At 42.3% G+C, this 25,753-nt stretch overlaps 1 protein-coding gene across 1 annotated transcript; it reads left to right on the forward strand.

The window, feature by feature from the left end:
• On the forward strand, positions 1 to 25,663 carry tulp3 (TUB like protein 3). The gene is made up of 12 exons (XM_071905636.2): positions 1 to 85; positions 6,867 to 6,908; positions 9,397 to 9,448; positions 15,601 to 15,763; positions 16,331 to 16,543; positions 20,427 to 20,560; positions 20,757 to 20,948; positions 21,455 to 21,567; positions 22,015 to 22,132; positions 22,236 to 22,334; positions 22,622 to 22,793; positions 23,500 to 25,663. The coding sequence occupies exons 1-12, from the start codon at positions 66 to 68 to the stop codon at positions 23,631 to 23,633; spliced, it is 1,452 nt and encodes a 483-aa protein (XP_071761737.1). The 5' UTR covers positions 1 to 65; the 3' UTR covers positions 23,634 to 25,663.
• The last annotated feature ends 90 nt before the right edge of the window (positions 25,664 to 25,753 follow it).

Below are 25,753 nucleotides of genomic sequence, written 5' to 3' on the forward strand. Positions count from 1 at the left end.
ACAAAAAATATACTGCCACGGGAGGCCGCCAGCTGGGGAACCTTCCATAGCAACCGTGGATAAACATGAGTTACTACAGCATAAGGTGAGCTAAAACAGATGCATTGACTGCACGACGTGTTAGTATTTGTTCTGTTTGGGCCATTATTGAATGAGAAGCTAACCGACGTGGCTAACGTTATTTTATGGGAAACTATCTGTCGCCCACCAACTTTTTTAAAGGCACTGTTGCTTACAGCTGGAGCAGCTAACGTTAGCTTCTAACGGTAACAAGCTAGCTATAACGTTACATAGCTACACTTAGGAAGCTAACCACAGATAGTAATTGGTAGATAGTAGATTTATTTTCTCACTTTATCCATATATATTATTCCTTCAATGCCAAGCCCAGTGAGCTAACGCACGAGCTTAATATCACAGAACAACATCGCTCCATAAATTACTTAACGTTATAGCTGAACAATAGAAATGGAGAGAAATTCTTCATGACCATAAGTGGCTAACGTTACTGTTGTCCCTGAAGTATATTATTGCTCAGTTGTGACGCTGGTGCTACGGTTTGCTGTAATGTTAGTTAGCTAGCTGATGAACAATGTATCCAGCTTTCCGAAGTAAGAACAATCATTACGCAATGAACTTCAACAAAAGCAGGTAAATTATTTTTAAGAGAAAGTAACGATATATGATAAAATGGAACCTGATGCGTGTGTATCTAGACTCATCTGACATGCTATTAGGGAATCAACATTTCTTGCCTCCAGATGTTAGAAATGGAAGCCCTTGCGTTTTTTGCCGACCAATTTTCTCACTCTGTTTTTGTCAGCTTGAATGATTTATGTGAGGGCTTTACAGTTTCTATTCTATTCGAGGGTTTTTTTTTCTTCCCACACATTCCGGGTCAAAAATAATGACACCCCACCCCCCTTAAATATGGAATATCGCATTGAGTTTTGGAATGTAGGATGACTAGCTGGAAGCTAACGCTCTCTGTGTAATTAACATGCTGTATCAAATTATCTGTATCAAACTCAACAGTTAGATATAGTAGCCATAGTCAGCCTCTCTCTGACACTAATCCACTAAAGACTTTTAGACATTTAGACTAAGCTTTGATCATAGTAAAGCAAGGGGCATAAGAAAAGGGAAGGTTTGCATGTCATGTTGGAGCATGCCTTTCCTTTGCTGTTCTACCTCCAGCAGTTGCGGGGCTTTTGAGGGCTATAAAATGTGCCTTTTCTGTGTCAGAGCATTCCGTTAAGACACTGCTGATACCCACCTCCCTACAACTCCTATTGAATACATGAGTAAATAAAAGCACCTCTATATTTTTGACATTTTCACTTCTTACTTTTGAGTTCACAATACACAGTGAGTGGAAGGAGAGAATATAGAGAATGGAAAACATGACAAAACTCGGTAGCCAGATTCAAACTTAACACACTGTGAGTCCTTGGAATTCACTGTAGCACACTGCACCATGGTGCTTCCAACAGCTGTCTTTTGAAGCCCACTCTGCCGGTCACGAGAACAGGTGCTGGGCCTAGGGTTCATGTGATCTTTATATATATATGTTTGTGTGTGTGTGTGTGTGTGTGTGGGACAGAGTGCATTGTAGAAGCTACCGTACGCTATTCGAAGCACTGGTTAAGGCATAGGTCTGCTTTCATTGTGCTATGAGATAAAAATCATAAGTAGCTCCCACCCTTTCCTGTTCTGCTCTTACAGTCCCACTCTGATTATTTGATTTTATCTGTTTGCAGTCTACCCCTGCAAGGAACAGCCAAATAAGGGAAAACAATGTTTTGTGAAATTCAGAAGTTAAGTTCTTTAACTTGAACTAAATACCAAGAATATGGCTTGCCATTTGAAGAAATGTTCTTCAGGATTTTTCTTAATTGTCTTTGTACAACATAGTGGACTGAGTGGTGCCAGTCAATCTCAGATGACTCATAAAAACTGCCATTTTTGAAAGGAAAAGCCTTAGCTTCGTGACTGTACCAGTTGTGTGTGTCAGTGTGTCAGTTTAGGTAATGTTGGCTGCAGCTGTGATGCACACTGCTTTCGTAGGCTAAACCCACCCAGACAGTTTGTGTAAAAGTCCAGAATTTCATAGATAGCTGGCTCAGCAATTGTAACCTGCCTTGGAAGATGCAATAAGGGACTTTTTCTATACTTCTCGTTGTCTCGTTATCTTTTGCAATCTTGTACACTAGCTCTGTCTTTCCTTGCAATTCTCTCCCAAAGCACAGGGACTTTTGACTGACTGTCTTTCTCTCTCTATCTGGCTATCAGTGTTGTTGTGGACTGCTGATGAATCACTTGGCAGTGTGGCAGCTTCAAATGGCCGAGTCTGCTTTGAGAGATGAACACAGCCGAGGAGTGACCTTTATCATAACAGCATTACATCCCAGGTGTTACACAGATTATTGCTTACAGGAGAGTGAAAGGGGACTTGATGAAGGTTTTCTGGTACCTGTGTAGCTCAGTGGGTAGAGCATGGCACTAACACTGCCAGGGTTAGTGGTTCAGTTCCCTCGGAGGCCACTCATATTGTAAGTTGCTGTGGATGAAAGTGTGCATATCCTGTGTTAACTGAGAAAAAGGATGATTATACTGTGGTGGCATGTAAAGAACTCCTGTATATACTTTGCAGTTATAAGGTAATGATAACCAACACATGGGTACAACAGTGATGCGGCTAAATACAAGGTACAACTGAGTATGGTCAGCATCACAAAAGTATCCATTGTCACTGTAAATATCCTAAAGAGTGTACAATCTTCTTTACAGAATAAAATAATGGAGAAAGCCAGAAAGGTCACTAATAAGCCCCCTGGCTGCCACAAGAGACAGCAAGCAATTCCAGTTTTTCAGAAAATTCTTATTTGGTTTATTGGAATTGTCAGCACAGTTGGAACATGTAGCTGACCAAGCAGTGTTTGGCTGAAATTACCACATTGTATAATGTGTCCCCCAAAAAGGAATAGGTTGGCTATAAACTAGAATTCAGTACCTCATCTCCTAGTTCAGCATCCCAACACCATCATTATTCCAAGTATTCCAAGAATGAGTGAGTATCCTTAATCATCTTAATCAGTCAAATTAAATCCAATTCTCCACAAGTCTAGTGGGTTGGCCTCTGCAACAGAGAGGATGACTGAGGTGAAATGTACTGTGGCTGCCCAGTGCATTCCAAACACATATGGCCCAGTTGGCTTGAGTAATCCACTCTGTTGCTCATGCACTGAGAGACTGAGAAAACATCCCTGGTATTTGTAATGGGCTCGCTCTTTCACCACATTGAATGCTGCAATATTGAATACAATTTACTAAAGCTATTATTTCTGCTCTGCTTGTTTGTTATGAGTTAACGTTGCAGCATGACACATTCTGTGTTTGCTTTGTTCAGTGCCTTACGGCTGCTCTTGCCATCAGCAGACTCAAGTTGCTAAACACTTAGTGGACATTAGCGTACATTTCATTAAATCTGACTCTAAACAAAGTAGAGCTTGCATTACAAGAGAGTTGTGGGTGGAAAGCATTCATCTGGGACCCTAACTGAAGCGGTATTGTCAACACTTGTAGCTTATTTCCATCATTTGTTTTGAGCTTGATAATTACTCCCACAGGTGAATGATTCCCATACTTAACATCAGTTGACTTCCATGCCATTTTACCCCTATCCCACAGGACAAACACATACACACAAACACACACTTCACTTTCTCTGTCCTTTCTTTCTTGCACTCCTGCGAATAAGCACAGAAAAAGAACGGGAGGCTCTGGTCTCCTAGCAACTGGACTAAGGTCCCCCACGCTTTGCCTGTATTTAGAAAGGGTAATCTATAAGTTTCCGTTTATTGAGTTACCTACCTCAAAAAAAAAAAAAAAACCTCCTTCTCAGCATTATTGAGAGGAACACAGACTGGAATATGTTATTCATATGCTGACACTCACTCATACCGTAATGCTGTAATGTTGACTGGGCATGATTTTTCAGTAGAGATTTAGGCTATTTGAAGCTTATTGAATTCCCACTATTACATATGACGGAGTTGAACATCATGTCTGGCCTCTGGTTTGATATGCAATGCCCCACCTATGAGTCAGAGGAAATGAGTTGTGGCTGATGGCTGAGTTTCTCAGAAAGTCACTGGGAAGTAGTCAGACAGTCTAATAATGGAACTTAGGCGACAGTAGCTAGACTAATTGAACTTTTGAGAAACACTGCCAGCCAAAGAGGAGGAGTGCCCCAATAACTTAAACATAAATGTGTTCAAACAGGTGTCAATCCTGTTCAAGTAGCTTTATTGAAATGTGTGTAACGCTCAGAGCTTGTTACATCCCCAGTGCAGAGTGTTAAGGCCTGTCACTTTCATACCTACCCCTAGCTGCATCCTTGTGCGTTGCCTCAAGTGAGGAGTCATGGCAACAACTCCTACCCTCCGACCTCAGTCCGCCTCAGGAGTGGTGGCTGTCACTCCCCTGGGTGGAACATAGCTACTCTTTCTCAGTGACATAATAGCAGAGGACTTGGAGCCTGCAGGGCTGACTGCTAGGTAGGACTGTACAGTGACTCTGGGCTCTGTTGTGAATGAATATCGTTGTGATACTGTAGATAGCCGAGCCCTGGACTAGCATTCCTGAAGCAGCATCCATGGACACTGTAAAGAATGGAGGATCTCAGCCTGTCTACAGTCGCTGGTCGTACAGGTACATACATACATGCTAATCTTAGTGCTAAAAAGCAGTTGTGAAAGAATGTCCTTTCTTTTGTGTGTCTTCCATGACTTGTCGTGCCTTTAGCTGCAGTCTCCGGAGGGCTGAATTGGCTCCTGCAGGATGGAGACAAAGAGATGTACACACATTTTTGCTTGATCTCTCCTAGCTGTATTGGGTTTTTGGGGCAGAGAATTGCGGAGTGGCCTGTGCCAGGAGAGGTCAGCTCTACTATAACATTTCCTCCAGTCTCTGCTCTATCCCATGTGGCCAGCTGTATGGCTAACCTACTGTCAAGGATCTGCCGCTCGCTCATGTTTCTGCAGCCATGTCGTTACTTATTCAGAGCATCAGCCTGTGACTGTGCTGTAACAAGAGTTGGTGATTTGTGTGTGTGTGTGTGTGCGCCCTGTTTTCTTTTTTTTGGATGCTGTTGGCGGCTCAATTGGAACGCTGTAACCAAGGATGTGCTCAGAATATTCATCTGCAGGATTACTGACATGAAAGAGTTAGATAGCTGAAATGACTGCCTCTTCTTTGCATTTTCTTAGTTAAGGCCCAGGAATGTCTAGACTAAAGTTAACAGCCTAACTCCTAAAACCTCAACCTTTTCCTTTATCACAGACCTTGTTTGGGAACGTAAGACTTTTTATTTAGTCAATTTAGTCAATGCATTTGCAAATGTTTAGGACAACCACCCCTCTTTTTAAAATATGGTCCAACTCATTCACTTGTATGATTTTTTAAAATATATATATATCTCTTGCTAGTAACCATTCACTCTCCCCCAGGAAATTAAGCGTTTAGTTCAATCAGACATCCTTTTATTCTGTCCCCTCTCAAAGTCAGAAAGTCAGTTGCCTGTGGCAGAAATGAAGTCACGCTCATTCAACTTTCAAATTCCTTTTTGAAGTGGTGAAGGTCTATTTTTATGGAGACCTTTCATTAAAACGAACAATGGACAAAATGGGCTGCGTTCTGATAAAGAGATCCCTCTGGTTAATGCTATGCTAATTTTTAAAATAGCTTTGATATTGTCATCTGAAAGGAAGTCATTAGTCAGCTTGTCCTCTTTTCAACCGTGAATCAACCAATGGTCTGATAGACAGAGTATTCTAACACTTTTTCTAGTAATATAAACGATGTTACAACCTAGCACATCTGCTTTTGTAATTTTCTGCTCTTTGATGGATTAGAAGGCCTTTGCCCCACCTGAGTACTGTACTTGTCTTTGTGACAAGTGCATATGAGAAACATACAACAGAGAAAAGGAGAGACACACTGCCTTCGTGTGTACATTAATCATCTTAATCTGTGTGTTGGTAAATATTGCATCATTACAAACATATCAGGCCCTACATCTTCAGGCATATGCATAATATTATACTACGCATAATATATCATAATACTCATAATACTCATAATGCTCAACACAAAGCAAAGATTTCCACGTCTTGATGGACTCCCCACTGCTTGTCAGTCTGTAAATCTTTACAGCACAGTGTTAAGAATGGCCTCCAATTACACTGGAGCCGGCCAATTGGCTGCAGTGTTTTTAATCAATGCCGGCGGAGGTGCGCTGTTGACGGAGCACAAATCTCCATGGTTACCTTGGTGTGACACACAGGGAAGGGACAAGAGCGCCATGTCCTTCTCTTGTCACCTAAGCTGTGATGGACTAATGAAACATTGATCACTCACAGCTGTGACTAGGCATTCTGTGTGTGTGTGTGTGTGTGTGTGTGTGTGTGTGTGTGTGTGTGTGTGTGTGTGTTTTCCAAGAACAGGTATGGTAGAGGACATTTTCTTGCCCCCCCAACAGATTGAAGTGTTCAGGATAATACTCCATGAAGGACCTTGTCTGTTATTTTACATAGCACCTGGTGCTGTCCTCGGACAAAAATGATCAGCTTGTTTGATTATATTGGAGGATTACTCTAGCCTATAGCATAACCTCTGCAATAGACTTTTCTTCATCAATAGACTACTACGCATGAATTAGTAGTATAGGAGCATAATGGAGACTTACTCATGCCCCAAACCATTTCTTGTTTGTTTTCTAACTTGTTCTAACTCGTTTTACTCTTATTATCCACATGTCCTGTGCTGCTGTCTGCCCTGGTGCCAAATTACCGTGGTCCCTGAAGACCCTCCAGTTCTGCCAGCTTCTCATCTAACTCAACAGCAAGGTAGGCAGCAATATCCCCTCCCCACACACACACACACACACCGTCTCCTTTCACAGTGTGAACATCGGTTTTCATGCACTTGATTTGGCTGAGAGAAGATTTTGGACACGCAGAATGGCTGTGTTGGTAAATTCTGTGTTGCAAAACTGTCGATATTATTGATTGATAGAATGACCTGCAACATTGGTGTATGTGTGAAATCAGGCGTCATGGTTTGGACTGTTTCATCAGTGATTGATGTTCTGCTTGCTGAACACACTAGGCTTCATTGTTTTGCTGTGGAGCTGCGACAACCACAAGATTGACTGAGCTCTAGTTGTAAACAGACTGTTGGTAAATCTGGCAGTCCTAAAGTAAAGCCCCCACTGGCAGCAGTAACCTAATCCACCAGTCCCTAGCCTCCACACACACACACACACACACACACACACACACCCTAGCAGAGTAGACCATAGCAACTTCTCCCAGGTCTTGCTGTTCAGTCTACCTGCGCACCTTTCACCTATTCCTTTCCTCACCGTCTTTAATGACAGTCCCGGATGTGTAATTAAAACCTACTATCTTCCTCCACTCTTCAGCCCTTCTCCCTGTCACCAGCACCTGCTCTGAGGTGTTGTAATGGCTTCCCAGGGGACCCATCTGTTTTGCCACTATCAACAGCGAGGGATACTTGGAGAAGGATCTACCAGTCATGACATGACACACTTCTAATCTGTGCTCTATAGCCAGCTTGGTGCCAGATGACTAATGTTGACATTGAATGAACAGATCATGCCTTAAGCCCAGACAGTGTGGACTTAATGAGAGTGGAACAGCATCACTGATGCACGTGTGTGCTTCTGGGCGCAAATGGGTTTCCAGCACTTGTCGCCTCTTGGCATTTGGTAGCTGTCCTTCAGAGATGAGCTGTGATGTCAGCCAGCCTCAAGCTTGCTGCCCTTAAGCCATGTGTGTCATCACCAACATTTCATGCACTGGAACTCATGGAAAGGCTATGAGATTTAGTGAGAGAGATGGAAAGAGGGAGTGAGGAGTGAGTAGAAATCTAATTAGCTTCCTTGATGGAGAAATTGCTGTTTAGATAGGCAGCACGATTTGAAGAGTTCTCATCCTATATCTCTAATTCATTCTATCAGAAAATCATTGAAGTCTAGCAGGATATGTGATATAAGATTTATTCAGCAGGAAAAGATGAGAGAGGTATGACGAGAAATAGGACCAGTGACCCACACATACTACGTCAGTCTGCTTGACTTGTGTGTGTGTGTGTGTGTGTGTGAGTGAGGTGGAGAGGTGGGTCTCTGACTCTGTCTGAATAGACTCCTGCTGTTGCCCTTCTCTCTCTTCACTGTAGCTAAGCAACATGGGCCCACAGTCCCTTTACATAGGTGTCCAGGATAAATGCCCATTGGACCCAGACAACAAGGCACTCTCTCAGCTGGAGCTTTCTCCTTTTTCTCTTTCGCTTGCTCTTTCCCTTGTTGTCTTGCTCTTGCTCTCTCTTAGTCTTGCTCTCACTTTCAGAGAGTCTATCTAGATGTCATGTTTCATCTACAAGTTCATAAAATCACTCTGCCAATTTGGCCTATTGATTTTCCGTTGTGTGGTGAACCACTAGGCAACAGGATCACTATTTATTTAAATATAGGTTGCATTTTGTCTCTTTACATTGCTGATCTATGCTTATCAAAGTTTTCATAAGCTTTTCAACTTTGGATGAAAATGCTAATACCATTACTAAACCCTATTAATGACATATCTATGTTTTTTTAATAGAAGGCCATACAGGATCCAAAATCGTTGTAGACTGTTTATTAACAGCAGTAATGCCATCTGGTGGTGTGATCTGAGAAATCACACTCAGTGCAGATGCTCTAAGAGATTCATGTGTGTGAAATTCCCAGCTTTTATTACCCTGGCTTATGCAAGTACATCAGCACCAAGGGCCCATCCCCTTTGCTGACTACTCTGGTTGCCAACTGTACTTCGATACAACAATGATTGGCTGCCACTTCAAAAATAATTGAAACCCTTGTGAGTATTTGTCACGCTCACAACTCACTTCGTAAAATCTCTCACTTTAGGCTTACCCGCCCTACGAGAAGTAGAGAAAATGGTGGCTACTGGTAGTACACCAATTTGTTTGGATGCAGCTATATTCTCAAGTTCGTCTTACAACGCTCAAGTCTACCGTAGCCTTAACTGCTAGCTGAGAGCAAGGGGAAACTATGCTAGCTAGGTGCAACCAAGCTTGCAGCGTAAAGTTGTGTTTTGACATGTTACTGTGCCCCACGTGAGGGCAGGGCGGAGCTTTAGAAGGACAAGGGTCACGATTCGTTGAATTGAGATCTTGGATATTCAGTGATCATAAATTCTATGATGACAAAGTCACCTCATTATCATGGGTTTGCCGACATAGATCAAAGGACCCTCTCCAGTCAGTCAGGTTGACTTTTTATAAGAAAGGTTTCTCCTTTTCTCTCCCCAGTGGCCTCGAAGATGACAGCGTCAGTCTTATGCAGCAGAAGCTGGAAAAACAGGTAAGAAGCCAAATTTCATTTGCACAGGAATAACAACACACCATATGAACTCTGAGAATTCGCACATTTCTTTGTGATCATATTCTTTTTAAGACTTTGGCATGTCTACTCTTTTATACAGATTCCATACAGTTTCTTCCATGTCATGGTGCTTTCAAAGGACAGCTGATGTAGTTCATGACCACTCAGCCCATACTGGCCATTGTGCTGCTGCGTTAGTCTAATTAAGCTTTCTTCCTCACATGTAGATGGCGCTTTACCATAGGATGTGATATTGTAGGATTCACAAAGGTTGTACAGGGGTTATTAATGCGGGACATAGCAAAATGTTTGCTGGGTTGAGGGCTCGCCTCTGTTCTAGTTGTGAGCTACTGCCAAGATCTGGCATGAGGCCGACAGAGAGAAAGGGCTAAGACGACCTCGTGTTCTGCCACTGTGGTGCCGCCAAGGGGAGCCCACTGTTGGCAAGACTAGCTTCAACATGAGTGCAATGGTGTGCAATTGAATGATTAATGCGCTGGTTCTGAAATCTTGAGTTTTTCACCTGCCCTGTCTTGGAATTTGAATGCCTTTTTTATCCTTCAGCTGAGTTGTTTCCTTTTATTCCACCCATGACCTGACATAGCCCTTCTTCTGTCAGGCGATTGTTCTCTTGTCAACCCTTCCTCCTGAGAGTCTGTGAGACGCCTTATCCCATCCCCAACCTCGCTGTAGCGCTGCAGCGCACGTAGCTTTGATTTAAGCCGGGAGCCATATTCCGCTATCTCTCAAACATTAGGCTGAGAGAAAGGGAGGACCAGATTGGTGAGTTCAAAGAGAGAGAAGGATTTAGTGCAGGGAGCCTAGCTTTGTGTGTGTGTGTGTGTGTGTGTGTGTGTGTGTGTGTGATGATGTGTCCCACTGTGGCTCAGCTGTGCCATGCACTGATTCAGCTGAGTCCAAACAGCCTCACTCAAGTGTTCTCTGTCCTTACATAACACATGTGCACACACACACACACACACACACTTATGCCCAGAGGGTGATCAGACGTTGGCTGCTATGGTTTTTTTTTTTTAAAGAACAAAAAAACAGAAGCAAAACAATGAAAAAACAGCTCTAAAGTACCCACCTTCACAGAGTGTTTTTTTTTTTTATTAAAGGTTTGTCTATCCCCATATTAAATAGCCCAATGAAGACCATTTAAACAGTAATACCGGGAGCACTGTGACTGTGACCGTATCCCTCTTTAAGCACTTCACCTCTCTCTCTCTCTCTCTCTCTCTCTCTCTCTCTCTCTCTCTCTGCGCCCCCCCCCCGCCCTCCCTCTCTGTTCTGGAGCTGGAGCGCTAATGACTGCTGATTCAGTTAGCAACGGTGACCGCGCGTACACACACACACACAAACACGCACACTGTCACTCAGTCTTTGGCTGAGACGGACTCCTTTTCTGTTGGAGGACCATATAGTGCAGAGGAGGCTGTTAGTTTATTGATCCTCAGACTCAGTTCCAGAAGAGGAAAGAGGGACAGGGAGACGGAGCTATGCCCAGCAGGAGTGCTGCTCCGTGGGGGAGAGTGTAGCTTCGCGTGGCCTTGAGGGGAATGGGACCTGGAGTGTTTGTTCCATTTTGTTTGTTCCATAGAGAAACTTGTACACTTTGGCCCCACGCTCATTCAGGATGTCAATGGAACGGGTTAGTAACTTCTAATGTTTCTGTTTCTGATATTTTCAGTACATTTTTTTAATCTGTTTGTGGGTAACGACCTATGCGCATGATACAGGTGTCTGTCTGTTTTTTCTCTCTGTCTTCCTGTCTGTCTGTTCCTGTCTGTCTGTTTCTGATATTTTCAGTGTATTTTTTTATCTGTTTGAGGGTAACGACTCATGCGCATGATACAGGTGTCTGTCTGTTTTTTCCCTCCATCTTCCTGTCTGTCTGTTCCTGTCTTTGTGAGATAGAAGGAGCAAGAAATCCGGACAGCATTTCAGACACTCAGACACTTTGCACATGTGTTTTTGTCTTGAGAGTTTGTTAAGTTGGCCGGACATTAATGCGATGCTTTTGTGCGCTTCTTCTTTTAACTTCTCGGTGTATGTTGTGTATCAGCTCTTCTCAGTCCATCCAGGTCATATCATTGTTATCAGGTCCTTTGGCAAGCACACACTTCCTTGTATTTGAATATCTCCTCAAATCAATGTATGCTATTTACATTAGACCACTTTTCTTGTTTTTTAAGTCCATGTTTTGGCTCAGACAGGAAGGACCATGAAAGCCTGAATGGAGTCACATCCTGGTCTGAAAATGCCAAGTACCCAGTCTTTACAAAGGAATAGAATTACAATGGATTGGCTTAAAATAGCACAGTGTGCTCACAATTACACAGGGAAGACAAAACATACTAGTCTGACTTTGCCGGTATGAAGAATTAGCCGAGTCTGTAAGCCTACACCGTAAAAAATGTCCATCTTAATAAGTCATTTAGTCTTCAAGTCCAAGTCTCATTTTGATTCTAAAATTATGACAATGTGTGAGGTAATTCATAGTTGTTTCCAATGCAGTTTCACTTCTTTCAAATTGTCAGTACCTACCTAAGACACAATGCTAGACCAAGTGAATGATTTTTTTTTTTTTTGCTGTAGCCACAATCCTGTAGCTATCTGTAGCCAAAATCTAAAGGAGAAAAAAATAAAGAGTTTGAGAAGAGTTTCAGGCCAGATCCATCTTCAAAATGAAGGCCAGTTTTAAAACTTGATCATCAGCAAAGTCTATTTCTTCATCACCATTGTTGTGCATCCTGAAGTTTGGCAATATTTCCAAATTCACTTAGCACATTAACACTAATGATGTTCATTATGATAATCCTGCTTGATGTTTTATTCATTTGTCGCTTTTATTTATAGCCATAAAGAGAGCCACATGCAAATCCTGGTCCTCTTATAACAAAGTCTTTTGAAATGATAACGAATCTAGGTCCAGATAATAAAGCTCCCAGACCTCTGCGTACTTGGGTATTAAAGAACTAATGTATTCAATAATACCCTTTGTATTCCTTAAAAAGACCCCTTTATTTTGGCTCTTATGTATGTTATTTCTTTTTCTTAGCTGTTCTGTGTTGTTCATGATCATCCGAGGCTCATAGGAATATATTGTCCCATCTATTGTCAGGACTCTATGGCTCTGGCCGCTGTACTCATTTCTCAGACATTTTCTCAGTGCTGGCACAATGACGGATGAGTTATGAAAGCTTTTTGTGCTGGCATATATGAGACAAGACCTCCTGGTCTCCTTTCCAGCTCACTAAACAGCATCACTAAACAGGACTTGTTGTTGTGCGTTCCGCGCGCTAATTAATGCACTTACGTAATCCACCGGCTGCTTTGACCACAGAGACGGAGGCTTGAGGGGCAGTTGACAAAACATGACCAGGGTGGATTTTCTATCCTTAGTGGAGCCTCACAAAGTCACTAAACTGTATACCGCACTACACACCAAGTCTGCATAGTCCTTGGGCACAAATACTAGTTACTACTAGCAAAAGGAGTAAAAAAGCTCTCCCTCACATCACTCGTCTGTTTGTGATGGATCTGAGAGTGCAACTGTCAACTCCGATATGCCCACTGGCTCATTGCTGTCCCAAATCTTCATGCTGTGGAGAGTTCAGTCATGCTTTGAAACAGAATACAGCATGACACCAAACAAGACTCTCACAGCACCCGGGATTGCAGCTTTGAGCTATTCAATAAACCCATTCAAGGCACTCAGTGGGATGTGGGCATGATTATAGGGTTTTGTGTTGGCTTTATTCAACAGTTTGAGGTTATTTTGTTGTCTCTATATAGGCTTTATCCTTCAGGTTATTTTTTCTGTTACGTATGTCATCTGATATCTGCAAACCATTACCTGTACTGTACTTCTGCATTGTCAGTGTAGTGTGGCAATTCATCACTGCACTTATTATTTGAATAGAGCATTTTTCAATGTCCCATTTTTTGTAAGAATATTTAAATGATGCCCTTACCTTTTTTATTATGCAAAACCTCAATTTGTTTATTCCATCATGTAGCCATCCATTCTGCTGGCTAACCTTGACAGGCTGTTGGCCATTTTCCCCGTAGACCCAGGTGGTTAAAAAACATGTTGTCATATGACTAACTTGTCCAGGTCAGACTGATTGTTTCATTCTGCTGAGACCATCTGAAGCTCCAAGAGACTATCACGGCCCCACTATACCTCAACAATAGTCCACCGAAGTGTCGTCATTTCGAGGCTCCCGGATCATGTCCGGTTCCTTTTATTTTTCTCCTATTTCAAAAGTGAATACGATTTCCCGTTTACCATTCGTTAAATATGTGAAACCATGACATTAGAAATATCACAGGACTAATTTATTATATGTGTTATTGACTTAATCAATTTTTAAAAAAAATATTTGTTAACAAAAATGGATGTTGTGTCACAGAGAATGATTTTCAAAAAACAACAATTTTATTGCAGCTTCAAAACTGGTTCACACCCACCTTAACAAACAAAGAAATCAAATAAATCAAATCAAAGAAATAATCAGTGTGACATAGTTAGAGGCAATCATTTTACACCCCTTATTAATTTTCCCATTAGTCTGACAAGGCGATGGAACCGGAATTCCTTATTTGGGCAGAAAATTTACGTCACGCTTCAATGGTCTATAGGAAGGGGGGGAGGGAGCTAAGGAAAGAGGGAAGGAAAGCAGGGAAGATGACAGTGAGGTGACAGCAAAAGGACAAAGATGGAAAGAAAGGAGGAAAATTCAAGCACAAGAGCCACTTCTCATTGACATCGGAATGTAGTCTGTTGCCATGGAAACGCTCCTTTGCTGTGGGGCACTGACGACACGGAGCCAGTCAGTATGACAGCCAATAGTCTTTTTGTTGGCAAAGGTACAGTCATCAAAGGTGCAACACAGGTTATGTCATGACCTTCCTATGTCTGATGAGGGAAGAGTAAGGACACACTGATTTTTAACAGTCTAGCCATGGCCATACGTAACTCTGAATGATATCCTAACCTGTCTGTTTGAACTGTCCATCTGGGCTTGAGGGTTGAATGTGGAGCACTGTCCTTAAACCTGTCTGTCAGTGTATCTTTCTGGCTGTTTGAGTTATTAGGTCTCCGTCACCAATGTCCAGGAGCAGAGAGGACAGCTTAATGTGGTTTTGATGACTGATGAGTGGCTAATTAGCACTTTAACAACAGGTAGCTTCAACCAAGCCATCTGATTGGTCAAAGAGGCTTTATAACCATGCTGATGATTCCCATATTCGTAACTACTATATCAAAGCCATTATACCCTGGAGGGTGCTCTTTACTGTTATCGTGGATACTCTGATGCTGAAGGTATTTATCACTGTGGCATCACCATCATACCTATATCTGCAACAAAGAGCTCCCTCTTGGGAATATTTGCGATAGTCATAGGGTTTTAGGGGAGAGTTAAAGCAATATACATACTGGCTAAAGAATATCATTAATACCCTGTCACACTCTTTCTGTGTGTTTGTGTGTGCAGCTGTCAGCTGTGGCTTTTCCGGAGACTTCATCTCCAGTGTTATCTTGCTGGCCAGTTGAGATACCTATTGATAGCAGATGGTACAGGGTGACGAGCTTCTCCGAGGACAGGACAAATATGCGCAGTGCTGTAACTCAGGCCTGATGTAGCTGATCTTGCACCGGGTTATTTATTATATAGTGAGAAATGCAGATTGAAACACAATGTAACTTTCTATGTATTTGTTATGCCTAGTCTGATCTAAGCATAACCTAGTACTTGCTCTTCCTTGACCAAAGTGAAGAGGCAGTGTTCTCAAGCCTGGCTAAATGATCCTTGACCTTCTTATGACATTTAAAAGATTGCAGCCTGTTATAGATGTTTGCCATAGAACAATGGTTTCCAATCATGTGCCATCACGGGAAAAGTATGCAAGTTTTCATTCCATTCAAACACTACACTATTTGCTAGTTATACCCTCCCCCTCCTTTCTGGTTGAAGTTCTGCCATCTAATTAAATCAGCTGGTGTAGCGTTTGGTTGGAATGGAAACCTGCATACTCTTGGCCCTTGATAGCACATGATTGGAGACCACTGGAATAGAATGAAGTTCCTCACCATTGCTGTCGCCCTGCTCGGTCCACAGAGGGCGCTGCTCGAACAGAAGCAGCGGAGAAAGCGCCAGGAGCCTCTGATGGTCCAGCCCAACCCAGAAGCCCGGCCCCGGCGCTCCAGGCCGCGGCGTAGTGAGGAGCAGGCCCCGCTGGTGGAGTCCCGCCTCAGTATCACTAGCGACGTCATCATTGACGGTGAGGGAGACATGTTCTAACCGCTGTAATGGCTGACAATCAGGGAGGATGGAGAGGAGTGAAAGCTGGCAGTAGGTGATGCAGATGGACCCTGGCAGGCCCATGAAAGAGGCAATCAGGGATCCCGTGATGGACGACATAGCTTTGACAAGACTTTGGTTAGAGCTAGAGACAAAGGGAGGAGTGATCAGGAGAAGGGCTTTACTCTACATTAGCAGAATGAATTAGAGTAAAGTTAAAGCCGGGATCACACTGCTTCCATAATGTATTTATGTTGGTACAAACTGTGTGCAGAGTTCTAGGCAACGATCCCACGGTTAAAACATTTTGAGATCAAACACACACCAATCATATATCAGACACTTAAAATCAACTGTTGATGGCTTTCACTCAACAACATCCCTGTCAATCCTTTGGCAAACTAGTCATTTTGCAGCAAACAGGCTGACTCTCAGATCCAGCCAAAACAGATGAGCTGACACACTCAGACAAGCAGGACCAGATCAGTAGCACAAAATGAGCAACTTACAAGCTAAGGTTACAACTGACTGTTTTCCCCTGCCATAGGTATTGATGGCCCGGCAGCTTTCTTGGGTACAGACGCCCCTGATCTGGGTACAAAAATCCAAATACTCTCGGTGAACCAGTCCCAGTCCCAACCTCAGTCCCAACCCCAGTCCCAACCCCAGTCCCCTGCTGCTGAGGAGCCTGAAAGGGACGGGGACACTGAGACGCTGCTGGAGCCCAAGACGGACATCCATGAGTTGCTACAGAAACGAGGTGAGTCCTGGCAGAGCCTAGCCCCTTTAATGTAATTTTAAATAAATTTTACTTTAAGCAGAGGGTTGGTGAGACACTGTTTTCTCATTAAAACATTTAAAACCCATGGAACTCTTTATCAAGTTTACCCAGTGGACAGGGAAGATACTGTACCTCTTGGAGCTGAGAAGGTCAAGCAAATGTAACAGCCGTTGCGGCTTCATTTGCACACCGTTCGGTTATTTGCCTAGATCATTGACTCTGTGAGTCCCCTGATGCCACTCTACAAACACAAACACAAAGTAGCATCAGAGATCCTATCCAGTGCGCTGTTGCTTGGCCTGAGTATCTGATTCACATCCCTGGGCTTTAAAAACAACACCTTGGAGTATAGCAGGAGGTCTGTATGACATCGGGTGGAAAAGGAAAGTGAGAGTGAAAGAAGTAGAGAAACAGAGAGAAAAGAGGTAAAAATAGAGAGGAAAAAAGTATGAGGTGAGAAGAGTGGTGAGGGAGGAGGAGGTTGAGTGCAGTGTATTTCGGGTCAGGACGACAATGATTCAGCTGAAGTCTGAGAGCTCCATATCCACTTTGCGTTTATGTCATGACAGTCCTTTTAAATTGCTCCAAATTAGCAGTCATTGTAAAAAAGCAACAACAAAAAAAAACAGTCTTTTCTTATCCCTAGAAGCTGAAGCACTCTGCTGCTGCAGTATGCAGCAGGGACGCAGACAGTGGCGAGATTGATAGTGACGCAGTGAGAAATGGGTCATTTAATCATAGGCCAGGGCATCGTTCACACTGCAGTGCTTATCTATGGCATCATCACAGCTGCTGCCACCTACACTCTGAGAAATATGCTGTTAAATTTTGGCTGATAGCACCAGCCACTTGGCAGGTGTTTTTGAAGTTTATGGAAGATCCATTGTATTCAAGCCCACATTTTGAATGGGGTAAAACCCAGAGTGAGTTGTGGAACTCCTAAAATAGAGATAGAGAAAAGAGACAGGAACATTTGGATTAACCTGCCACTGTATAGCAGGTAGAGCAAAAATAGTTTCCCCACCCTGAATATAAACATGTTCACTTTCATTTAAAGCAAGGAAAGGGTCTAAGAGGTTGAAACTGTACACGTGTCATATAATGTTGGCCATTGACTTGTATCCAACAGTTGATGATATGAAATTCCTAGACATTTAGTTGAGTTTGAATTGAATCTTGGCTCGAATGATCAAAGTGCAGTTTTTTTAATTACCTTATCTGTTTCCTGGGCTACAGTGTGACATGCCACGGTAACAGACGTCACTCTCCTTCTCAATAATGCAAGGCCTCATTGTTAAGTCAGCCCAGTTTAGCACAGGGACATGTCCTCAGGAGTTCCAGCAGGTATTTTTGGCTCCCCGTCCTTGCATATTACCCCAGCCCCTCAGGAAACCAAGGAGACAGAAATAGGAAGTTTTGAGGTACATTCATATTTGATAACCCCATTCAATCAAAATATGTATTTTTGGCTGACTGCAAAATTTAATATTCTTCACATACTGTGTGGTAATTATCATGCAGACGAGTGTCTTTTTGGTTTGATTTAGTAGCTTTGAGTCTGGGTGTTGAAAAGGTTTCTGGTTAGCCTATTATGAGTCCTCTCTGACATTTCCAGATGGCTGATTTTAATAAGCTACTGGCCTACACAACTTTGTTTGGGTGTTTTAATTGGAGCCCTGGAGTCACAGTTAGAGAGAAGCTAACATTTGCAATCTGTATATCATGATGGCTCTTACGTTGGCATTGGGAGAGCTACAACTCCAGGGCTCATCTCTTGTGAATACCCCAGTATAAATATTATGTTTGGCTGTGTTTCTCTCTCATTATTCATCTTGCCTACCATGGCACAGGACATTGCTCTCCCAACCAACCCCTCCCACTCTCTGGTTGAGCCTGCCCAGGATAGGTTAGTCCAGGTGACTGGCACAGAGGAGGAGGTGCCAGAGAGGTCAGAGGTCAGAAAGTCTCCCTTGTCTGCCAAGGAGAAAAGAGAGCAGCTTTCCCAGTGGTGGGACAAAATAATTCTGGTTGTTTCTCTTCAATGCTAACGATAGTTTTTAGCCCCGCGACAGCATGGGCTCTATGGATTGCTTTGTCAGCCGGTCGGTTGCTCTGTAATTCAATGTTGCAGGGTTAGACTCTTAGTCTTGTCAGATTAGATATTACTGGGCAGGAAAAACAATATTATTTTTCCTAATTTTCTCCAATGTGGGGAAATATGTTCTTCAAACCTGACACTTACCACCCTGGGTTCAAAAAGTGGCTGGAGAGAGGTGTTAGTAGGATTATAGACAATATACAATGATGACAAGAATTAAAGCAGAAATATTATATTCCTGACATGCAAAACAATCCTCTCGCTAAACCGTCCCTCTCTGCTCTTGAAAAGGCAGTAAAGACCTGTTTCTATGGAAGAAGTGTCCGTAATTTACTCTTTGCTGCTTTCAAACTCCCAACAATCGTCTGACGACAAAAGGTTTGCCTGGAGTCATGACATTGATGAGGAAATATGTGAAGCAGATTGGAAGGATATTTGTTTTAAATCCCAAGTCCTAACTATTAACACAAGATTCAAACTTTTACAACATAAATGGTTAATGAGAACTCCTTGTGCACTACATCGTTTTAACCCAAATATCCCAGACGAATTAAATACAATGAAGATAAGGGCACAGAAGGATGGAAGAAGGTCATGGAAAATGTCTCTGTCCTAAACTATGTAAACTGCCAAATAGAGCTTGGTATATTTCTATTTACTTCAAGGCAAACATACAATTGCTATGCTTTGGAAAAGCACTGGAAAACCAATTATCAGCCAATTATTATTATCATTATTATTATTATTTTACCTTTTTTATGTATTTATTCATCACGTAAAAAACATTGGTTAATAAAAGAAAAAAAGATTTATTGTGCAACATATAAATATACCAACAGCAGCAACAACATTATTATTATCCAAGTCGTTTGAAGTCAAGCAATTCCAAGGCATACTTTCTTTGCAGTTATAAAACAAAACAAAACAATGTTCTAACAATCCATAATTAGCAAAGGCCTGAGGAAACTAAATTTCTCCCTGCTCACTGAAATCTTTCCACACCGAGAGACCACTGTCATTTTTTGACAGCGCATTAAAATGTGCTGTAGCGACAGCCAAGAGTTAGGTCCTGGCTGATAAATCCAATTATCAGTGAAGAGACAGAGATGTCTCTGGCTGTCCAGACTGGCTTCAGTCAGCTCGGCCTATTTTACCGTCTGCATGACTGCATGACCGCACAGAGCTCTCTGTTCACGGACGCAAGCCACGGATTTCAGCCTCATCTCTTGACGTCAGCCTCACCTTTTCACGAATTGACATGGAAAAAGTTGTACAGCAGACTGTAGGTGGTTCAGTTAGTTAGTTAGCCTCATCCTTTCATTTCTCCTCTTGCTTCTTTTGCTGTAATAGATCTGAAAGCTGTCTGGCCCATGAAAAAGAAATACACCTTTGAATATTTGAGAGAAAGTGAGAGTGATTTTAACTGCATAATGGACAATTTTGCCTTTACCATTGCTGAGCTGTTGCATCAGTTCTTGAGAAATTAGTTGTCGTACATCAAAGACCATTAGATAAGACACAAAAACTGTAAAGTAAGATACTCTTACTCCTCGGAGACAAATTTTTTTTTCATGAAAATTAAAGAAACTCTTGGGAAGAAATCAAATAAAGTCTTTGAGATTCGGAGTTGGCGGTATGCATAGAGCCTCTGGGATCAATTTTCCTGTCCTGCCTATCGTGAATAAGATTCCAAGCATGAAAACAGTGAAGGCGTTCATGAATCATTAAAGCTCTCTCACACCACTGCCTCTTCTCCCTCACCAGGTCTGTCTGGCAGTATGAAGTTTGATGAAGCCAGTGAGGATGAGGAAGATGTGGAGGAAGAACGGACACGTTCTCTGTCCCCTAACGCGGACACCACCAGGCCCGCCTCCGCTGCCAGCGGCAAGTTAAATTCAGTACGTGGCCTAATGAATTCACTTGCCAGCACCCTTCTAACCAATCCGTGTTTAGGTTTTTTGTTGTTTACTGTGGCTACAGTCAATGGAAGGTAATTCAATCTGTGCCAGCACACTCCTCAACTCCCCACTCATCACCAAATATTGTGTATATTAACAGTTATCTTACAGATGTATGTGTGTTTATTCTATCAAGGAGCTGGTAACCCCCGGGTCGCCCACAGGGGAGAGCTCTCTAATCGATGTGGACAACCTGGAGGAGTTTGTGTTGCGTCCCGCTCCACGCGGCGTCACTGTCAAGTGCCGCATCACCCGGGACAAGAAGGGCATGGACCGCGGCCTCTACCCCACCTACTTCATGCACATGGAGAGAGAGGACGGCAGGAGGGTGAGAGGAGGGGCCATAGGCCTTTAAACTAGAGTTGAAAGGAATTGTACATGTGAAGTAGTGTGTTTTTTGAGACATATAAAAAAAAAAACAATGGAACGGGGTCCTCAACGTTTTCTTTCGTAATTTGCTTTGCTATAAATTTAAAGGGAAAATCAGTCAACCCAAATAGTCAGTTTGCCTTTTATGTTTCATCAACAAAAAATATAGCAAAACTGGATAACTGATGTCCAAGGAAACAATGTTATGAGGCATTCTGTGGGATTAAGCACTGCATCACCATGACCAACTTTTCTCATTGTTTTATCATGGATTTAGTGGGGCTGGCACACTTCTTTCAAATTGTGTTTTAAATTGTAGGGACAACCTGTGTTTATATGTAGGCAACCAATTTTAAGCATGTAAGCCACAACATAGTCAGGCCAAAGAATTAATTACCTCTCAGCGGTGCAACCACAGGCATGATGATGAAATACATTTGTCTCTTTCTCTCTCTCTCTTTCCAGGTATTTCTGCTGGCAGGAAGAAAGAGGAAGAAGAGCAAGACGTCCAACTACCTTATTTCAGTGGACGCCACTGATCTGTCGCGAGAGGGAGAGAGCTTCATGGGTAAACTGAGGTAAAAGCACTTTTCCTCTTTGATCCACCTGTGCCCACGAAGGAGGACTTCGTGTCAGTCTCAAAATGTCACTGGTGGATAGTATATGTGGCTTACCTTCTAAAAGGTCACACTGACATCTGGCTAAGTCCTAAGAAAATTGTTTTGAGCCTTCCATGCATCCTGCCACCCCTCTGGGGTCTGAAGCTGGATTAAGGGCGTGTTTACACTTTGGTGCTTTTTTTGTGGAAAAAAGCTGGAAAATTGTATTCAGTGCTGATAATAAAAAACGGTTCACACAACACACACTTTGTTTCCATAACACCTAGCTGCATTAACTGCCACTATGAGCAAACAGTACTTATGTATAACTTATGCTGCCCCCGTTGTCTTAATTGTAAAGAAGGTGCCGAGTTGGAAAAAAGCAGAAAAGTGTGAACATGCCACTGCTGTTGTGTGTTCTAACAGGTCCAACCTGATGGGCACCAAATTCACGGTGTACGACAACGGCACCAACCCCTGCAAAAACCCTGGGACACTGCTGGAAGAGAGCAACACACGGCAGGAACTGGCCGCCATCTGCTACGTGAGTTAAAGACAGAGACACACACAAGCAATGTGTTTGCTTCATCCCCTGTTCATTCATAAAATTGATGTGAAATTGTCGCCGTCTCTGTTCCATTTGGCAGGAAACCAACGTGCTGGGATTCAAAGGTCCCCGGAAGATGACTGTCATCATCCCTGGCATGAACATGAACTTTGAGAGAGTCCCAGTACGGCCCAACAGTGTGAGTCTGATGTTCCTGGATTCAAGCGGCACTCTCCCTGTGAAAGCATCTGTCCACTCACTGTCAAAACAGGGCAGTGTTGATGTTCTATGTTTAGTGTAATTTTATATATTTATTGGCTTTGTGCAGCACGTTGATCAACTTCAGTTGTTGTTAAATGTGCCTCTTTAATAAATTCAAACTAACTAAATGGCAATTCAACATGACATATATGTGACATATAAGTGTATGTATATGCATATAAATGTGTTTGATATGTACTGTAAGTGACTCTGTCTCTATTACAGGAGCAGGAGAGCCTGCTGAGTAAGTGGCAGAACCACTCACTGGACAACCTGATCGAGCTGCACAACAAGGCCCCCGTGTGGAACGATGATACACAGTCATATGTGCTGAACTTCCATGGTCGCGTTACTCAAGCCTCGGTCAAGAACTTTCAGATCGTTCACGACAATGACCGTAAGTCTCTCTCTCTCTCTCTCTCCTTTGTCTGTTCAGCCATGGTGGCTATCGCTGCTCACGCTACCCAGTTCTTCTTCTGTTTATTCCAAACAAATTGCTATTGCTGATGCTGGAATCTCTATAACACCTCTCCTCCTGTACGGCAAGCTTTTTATTCCTGGGAAAAACTCTGGGTACGGATTAAATTACTATTGTGTTATATCAATCAGTGATAGTGTAGCAAAATGGACATCAGTTGGATAGTGCTGCCCGTCAGTGACGTCATTCCACTTGCCTCTATGTGGGAATGGGTGCAGTCCATAGTTTTCATGACATAGTTTTTATATCAAAATACAGTCACAATCACATAAAAGAGAGAACAAAGTAATCTTCTGTATGCTCCAAAAGAGAATAGCCTATTAACAAACCAGCATGCTCATAGGCCAAACCTATTTTAATCTTGACTGAACCAAGACAACTCCTTATTCAGTCTGCCACAAGATCCTTCATTAACAGTTTGAACTCACAGCGCTTCAAATCATTTTGCACTAAGTTCCATGAAGAGGGAGCAGAGTGCATGAAGGTACTTTTTCCTAATATATGTATTCGCTCCATTATTTACGCTCTTCCTCTCTATTCCCTATGTTACACATTTCCTCCACTGCTCATGCTTACATTACATTATTGATTAACATGAGTATCTCTCTGTTACCCCCAACTCCAGCTGACTACATCGTCATGCAGTTTGGCAGAGTGGCAGAAGACATCTTCACCCTGGACTATAACTATCCCATGTGCGCTCTTCAAGCCTTCGCCATTGGCCTGTCAAGCTTTGACAGCAAGTTGGCCTGCGAGTGAACCACCACCAGTTCAACCATGACTAACTCCCTCACCACCAGCCCCACTTTCCCGTCTCCCCTCAAATCTCTCCTCACAGGACCACTCGGGATCACTGCACACACACTCACACATTCCCCAACAGTTAAAACACTCCTTTGCAAAGGACTGAACACATTTACATTGTTGTACCCGGACATTTGTATGGTCATAGCCACCAGCAAATCTGCCTCGGAGGAAAACCATGTACAGTAGCTGCCGGTGACCCTTGATGTCTTCTCTCAATATCAGTATCACAGCTCATCGCTGGACTCCGATCACACTGATGACACGAATCGGATATGATACTAAGAGGATACTGGGTAGGGATGTTGGTGCTCCCTGTTGGAAAAGTAAAATAAACAATCACCCCCTAAAAACTTTATCATCATAGCTCCTTTGTCATAAATGTTTTTTTTACTCTTTCATGCTATTTGAAAGGGGTTGTTGTTTTAATGTTGGTCTAGCCATTACATATCTGTGTGTGCGCACATGCATACAAACAAAAAGGGAAAAAAGACACAAAGCAAAACAGACCGCTCTCTTATGTATTTCATCTGTGCTAGAGACAGGCGCTCTTATGGTGCAAAAAGACCCTTTCATCTTATGATTTATAGCCCTAGCCATTATGTTTGACAAGCGGTGACATATGTACTAAGGATGCCTTTTCTGTTGCTTGTGTTGCCTTCAAATATGATTTCACTCAGTCTTTTTTACCCGTCTTAAATGTGGCCGTCTGGTTTTATCTGGCATCCACTTATCGCTGATTTTCAAGTCATATTCATCCAGTAACAGTTTGCCTGTGTGGAAAGTGCATTATTCAGAGAAGTATATGTCTTAATGTTTTTGTGTTTTAGTGAACAGTGTCATTTTTTATCACGTGATATTGTGATTTTCTTTGTGTCTTACCAAGTTGGATTCTCACAGAAAAGCAAGTGTAAAAGCGGAGTTGCACAGTGAAATAGAAAAAAGGGATTTATTATATTCTTATATACTGTAAGTTCATGCCTTATTGTTTGATCTCTTCCAGTGGTCTTTAAACAAAATAAAATACCGACTAAATGTCATTTCAAGACATGGAATTTTAAGATAATGGCTGTTGATATGCCAAACAAAGCCTAATCCGTTCATGGCTACACGTATAGGCCTGGTTCTAGACTAGGCTTTCTGTAGACATTTCCACAAAGAGGAACTCTGTAGTCTAAGACAAAATTTAATCTTCACTTAATGTACAAAATAGGGACATCTTCCTGATATTCAGTTGCAGCCTCTTTTGCACAATCCACTTCTCAGTTGTCTTAAAGCTTAGAAATCCTCCTCTAACTCATCTGCTTCTCTTTACCTCCTTTGTGATTGGTATAGATGTAATAAGGGAAATCAATAAGGTATAATGGCTTTTACCTGGATTCACCTCAGTGTGCTTCATGAAGAGTAAGTGTTTAATATTTTGTACATTCAGTGCATGTCTGTGAACCTGGAAACAGAACTGAACATTTCTGTATATTATACAAACGTATCTTGAGGGTCATTGTTGCGACAGAGCCAATGGGTAAATCATTTAGAGTGGCAGTCCAACCTCGGCCCTTTAAAGAAAAAGGATTTTCAATGGGGCATCCCACTCTTAATGCTGTTCAGGGTTTGACTTCATGCTATTTGAGCAGGGTGTTTCCCTCGCACAATGGTCTGTCAGACCCCTAGGTCAATTACCATTCTCTTTAACATGCAAATTACAAATACCTGCTTATTTTTAAAAGAATTAATCATGTTTCAAATAAAAAAAACAAAACTGTGTGCCAGCATTTTATGGAAGTCATAGTTTGTCATGTAATTTAGAATGATGAAGAAAGCGTGCAATGTTTTGAAGAGGAAAAAGGTTTATATAAAATATTTTGAAATATCAGATATGCTTTTACTACAAGAGACTTTGGTAAATCACATTCCATTCTGACATTTTGGAGATATGAATTCAGAAATATGGCTGTTATTTCAATAAATGAAAATATCAATGATCAGACTTGCTTATCACTTTAATATACTGAAAGATGAATGTATTCAGTAAACAGTTTATTTTCATAAACATGGCAGATTTCAATTTGATCCAG

This window comes from Centroberyx gerrardi, chromosome 24, assembly GCF_048128805.1.
Source record: "Centroberyx gerrardi isolate f3 chromosome 24, fCenGer3.hap1.cur.20231027, whole genome shotgun sequence".
NCBI lineage: Eukaryota > Metazoa > Chordata > Actinopteri > Beryciformes > Berycidae > Centroberyx > Centroberyx gerrardi.

Coding starts and splice junctions, on each gene's coding strand:
- tulp3 (XM_071905636.2), top strand. CDS start 66: ATGAGTTACTACAGCATAAG. Junction 6,909..9,396: donor TCATCTAACTCAACAGCAAG/GTAGGCAGCAAT, acceptor TTCTCTCCCCAG/TGGCCTCGAAGATGACAGCG. Junction 22,794..23,499: donor GATCGTTCACGACAATGACC/GTAAGTCTCTCT, acceptor CCCCAACTCCAG/CTGACTACATCGTCATGCAG.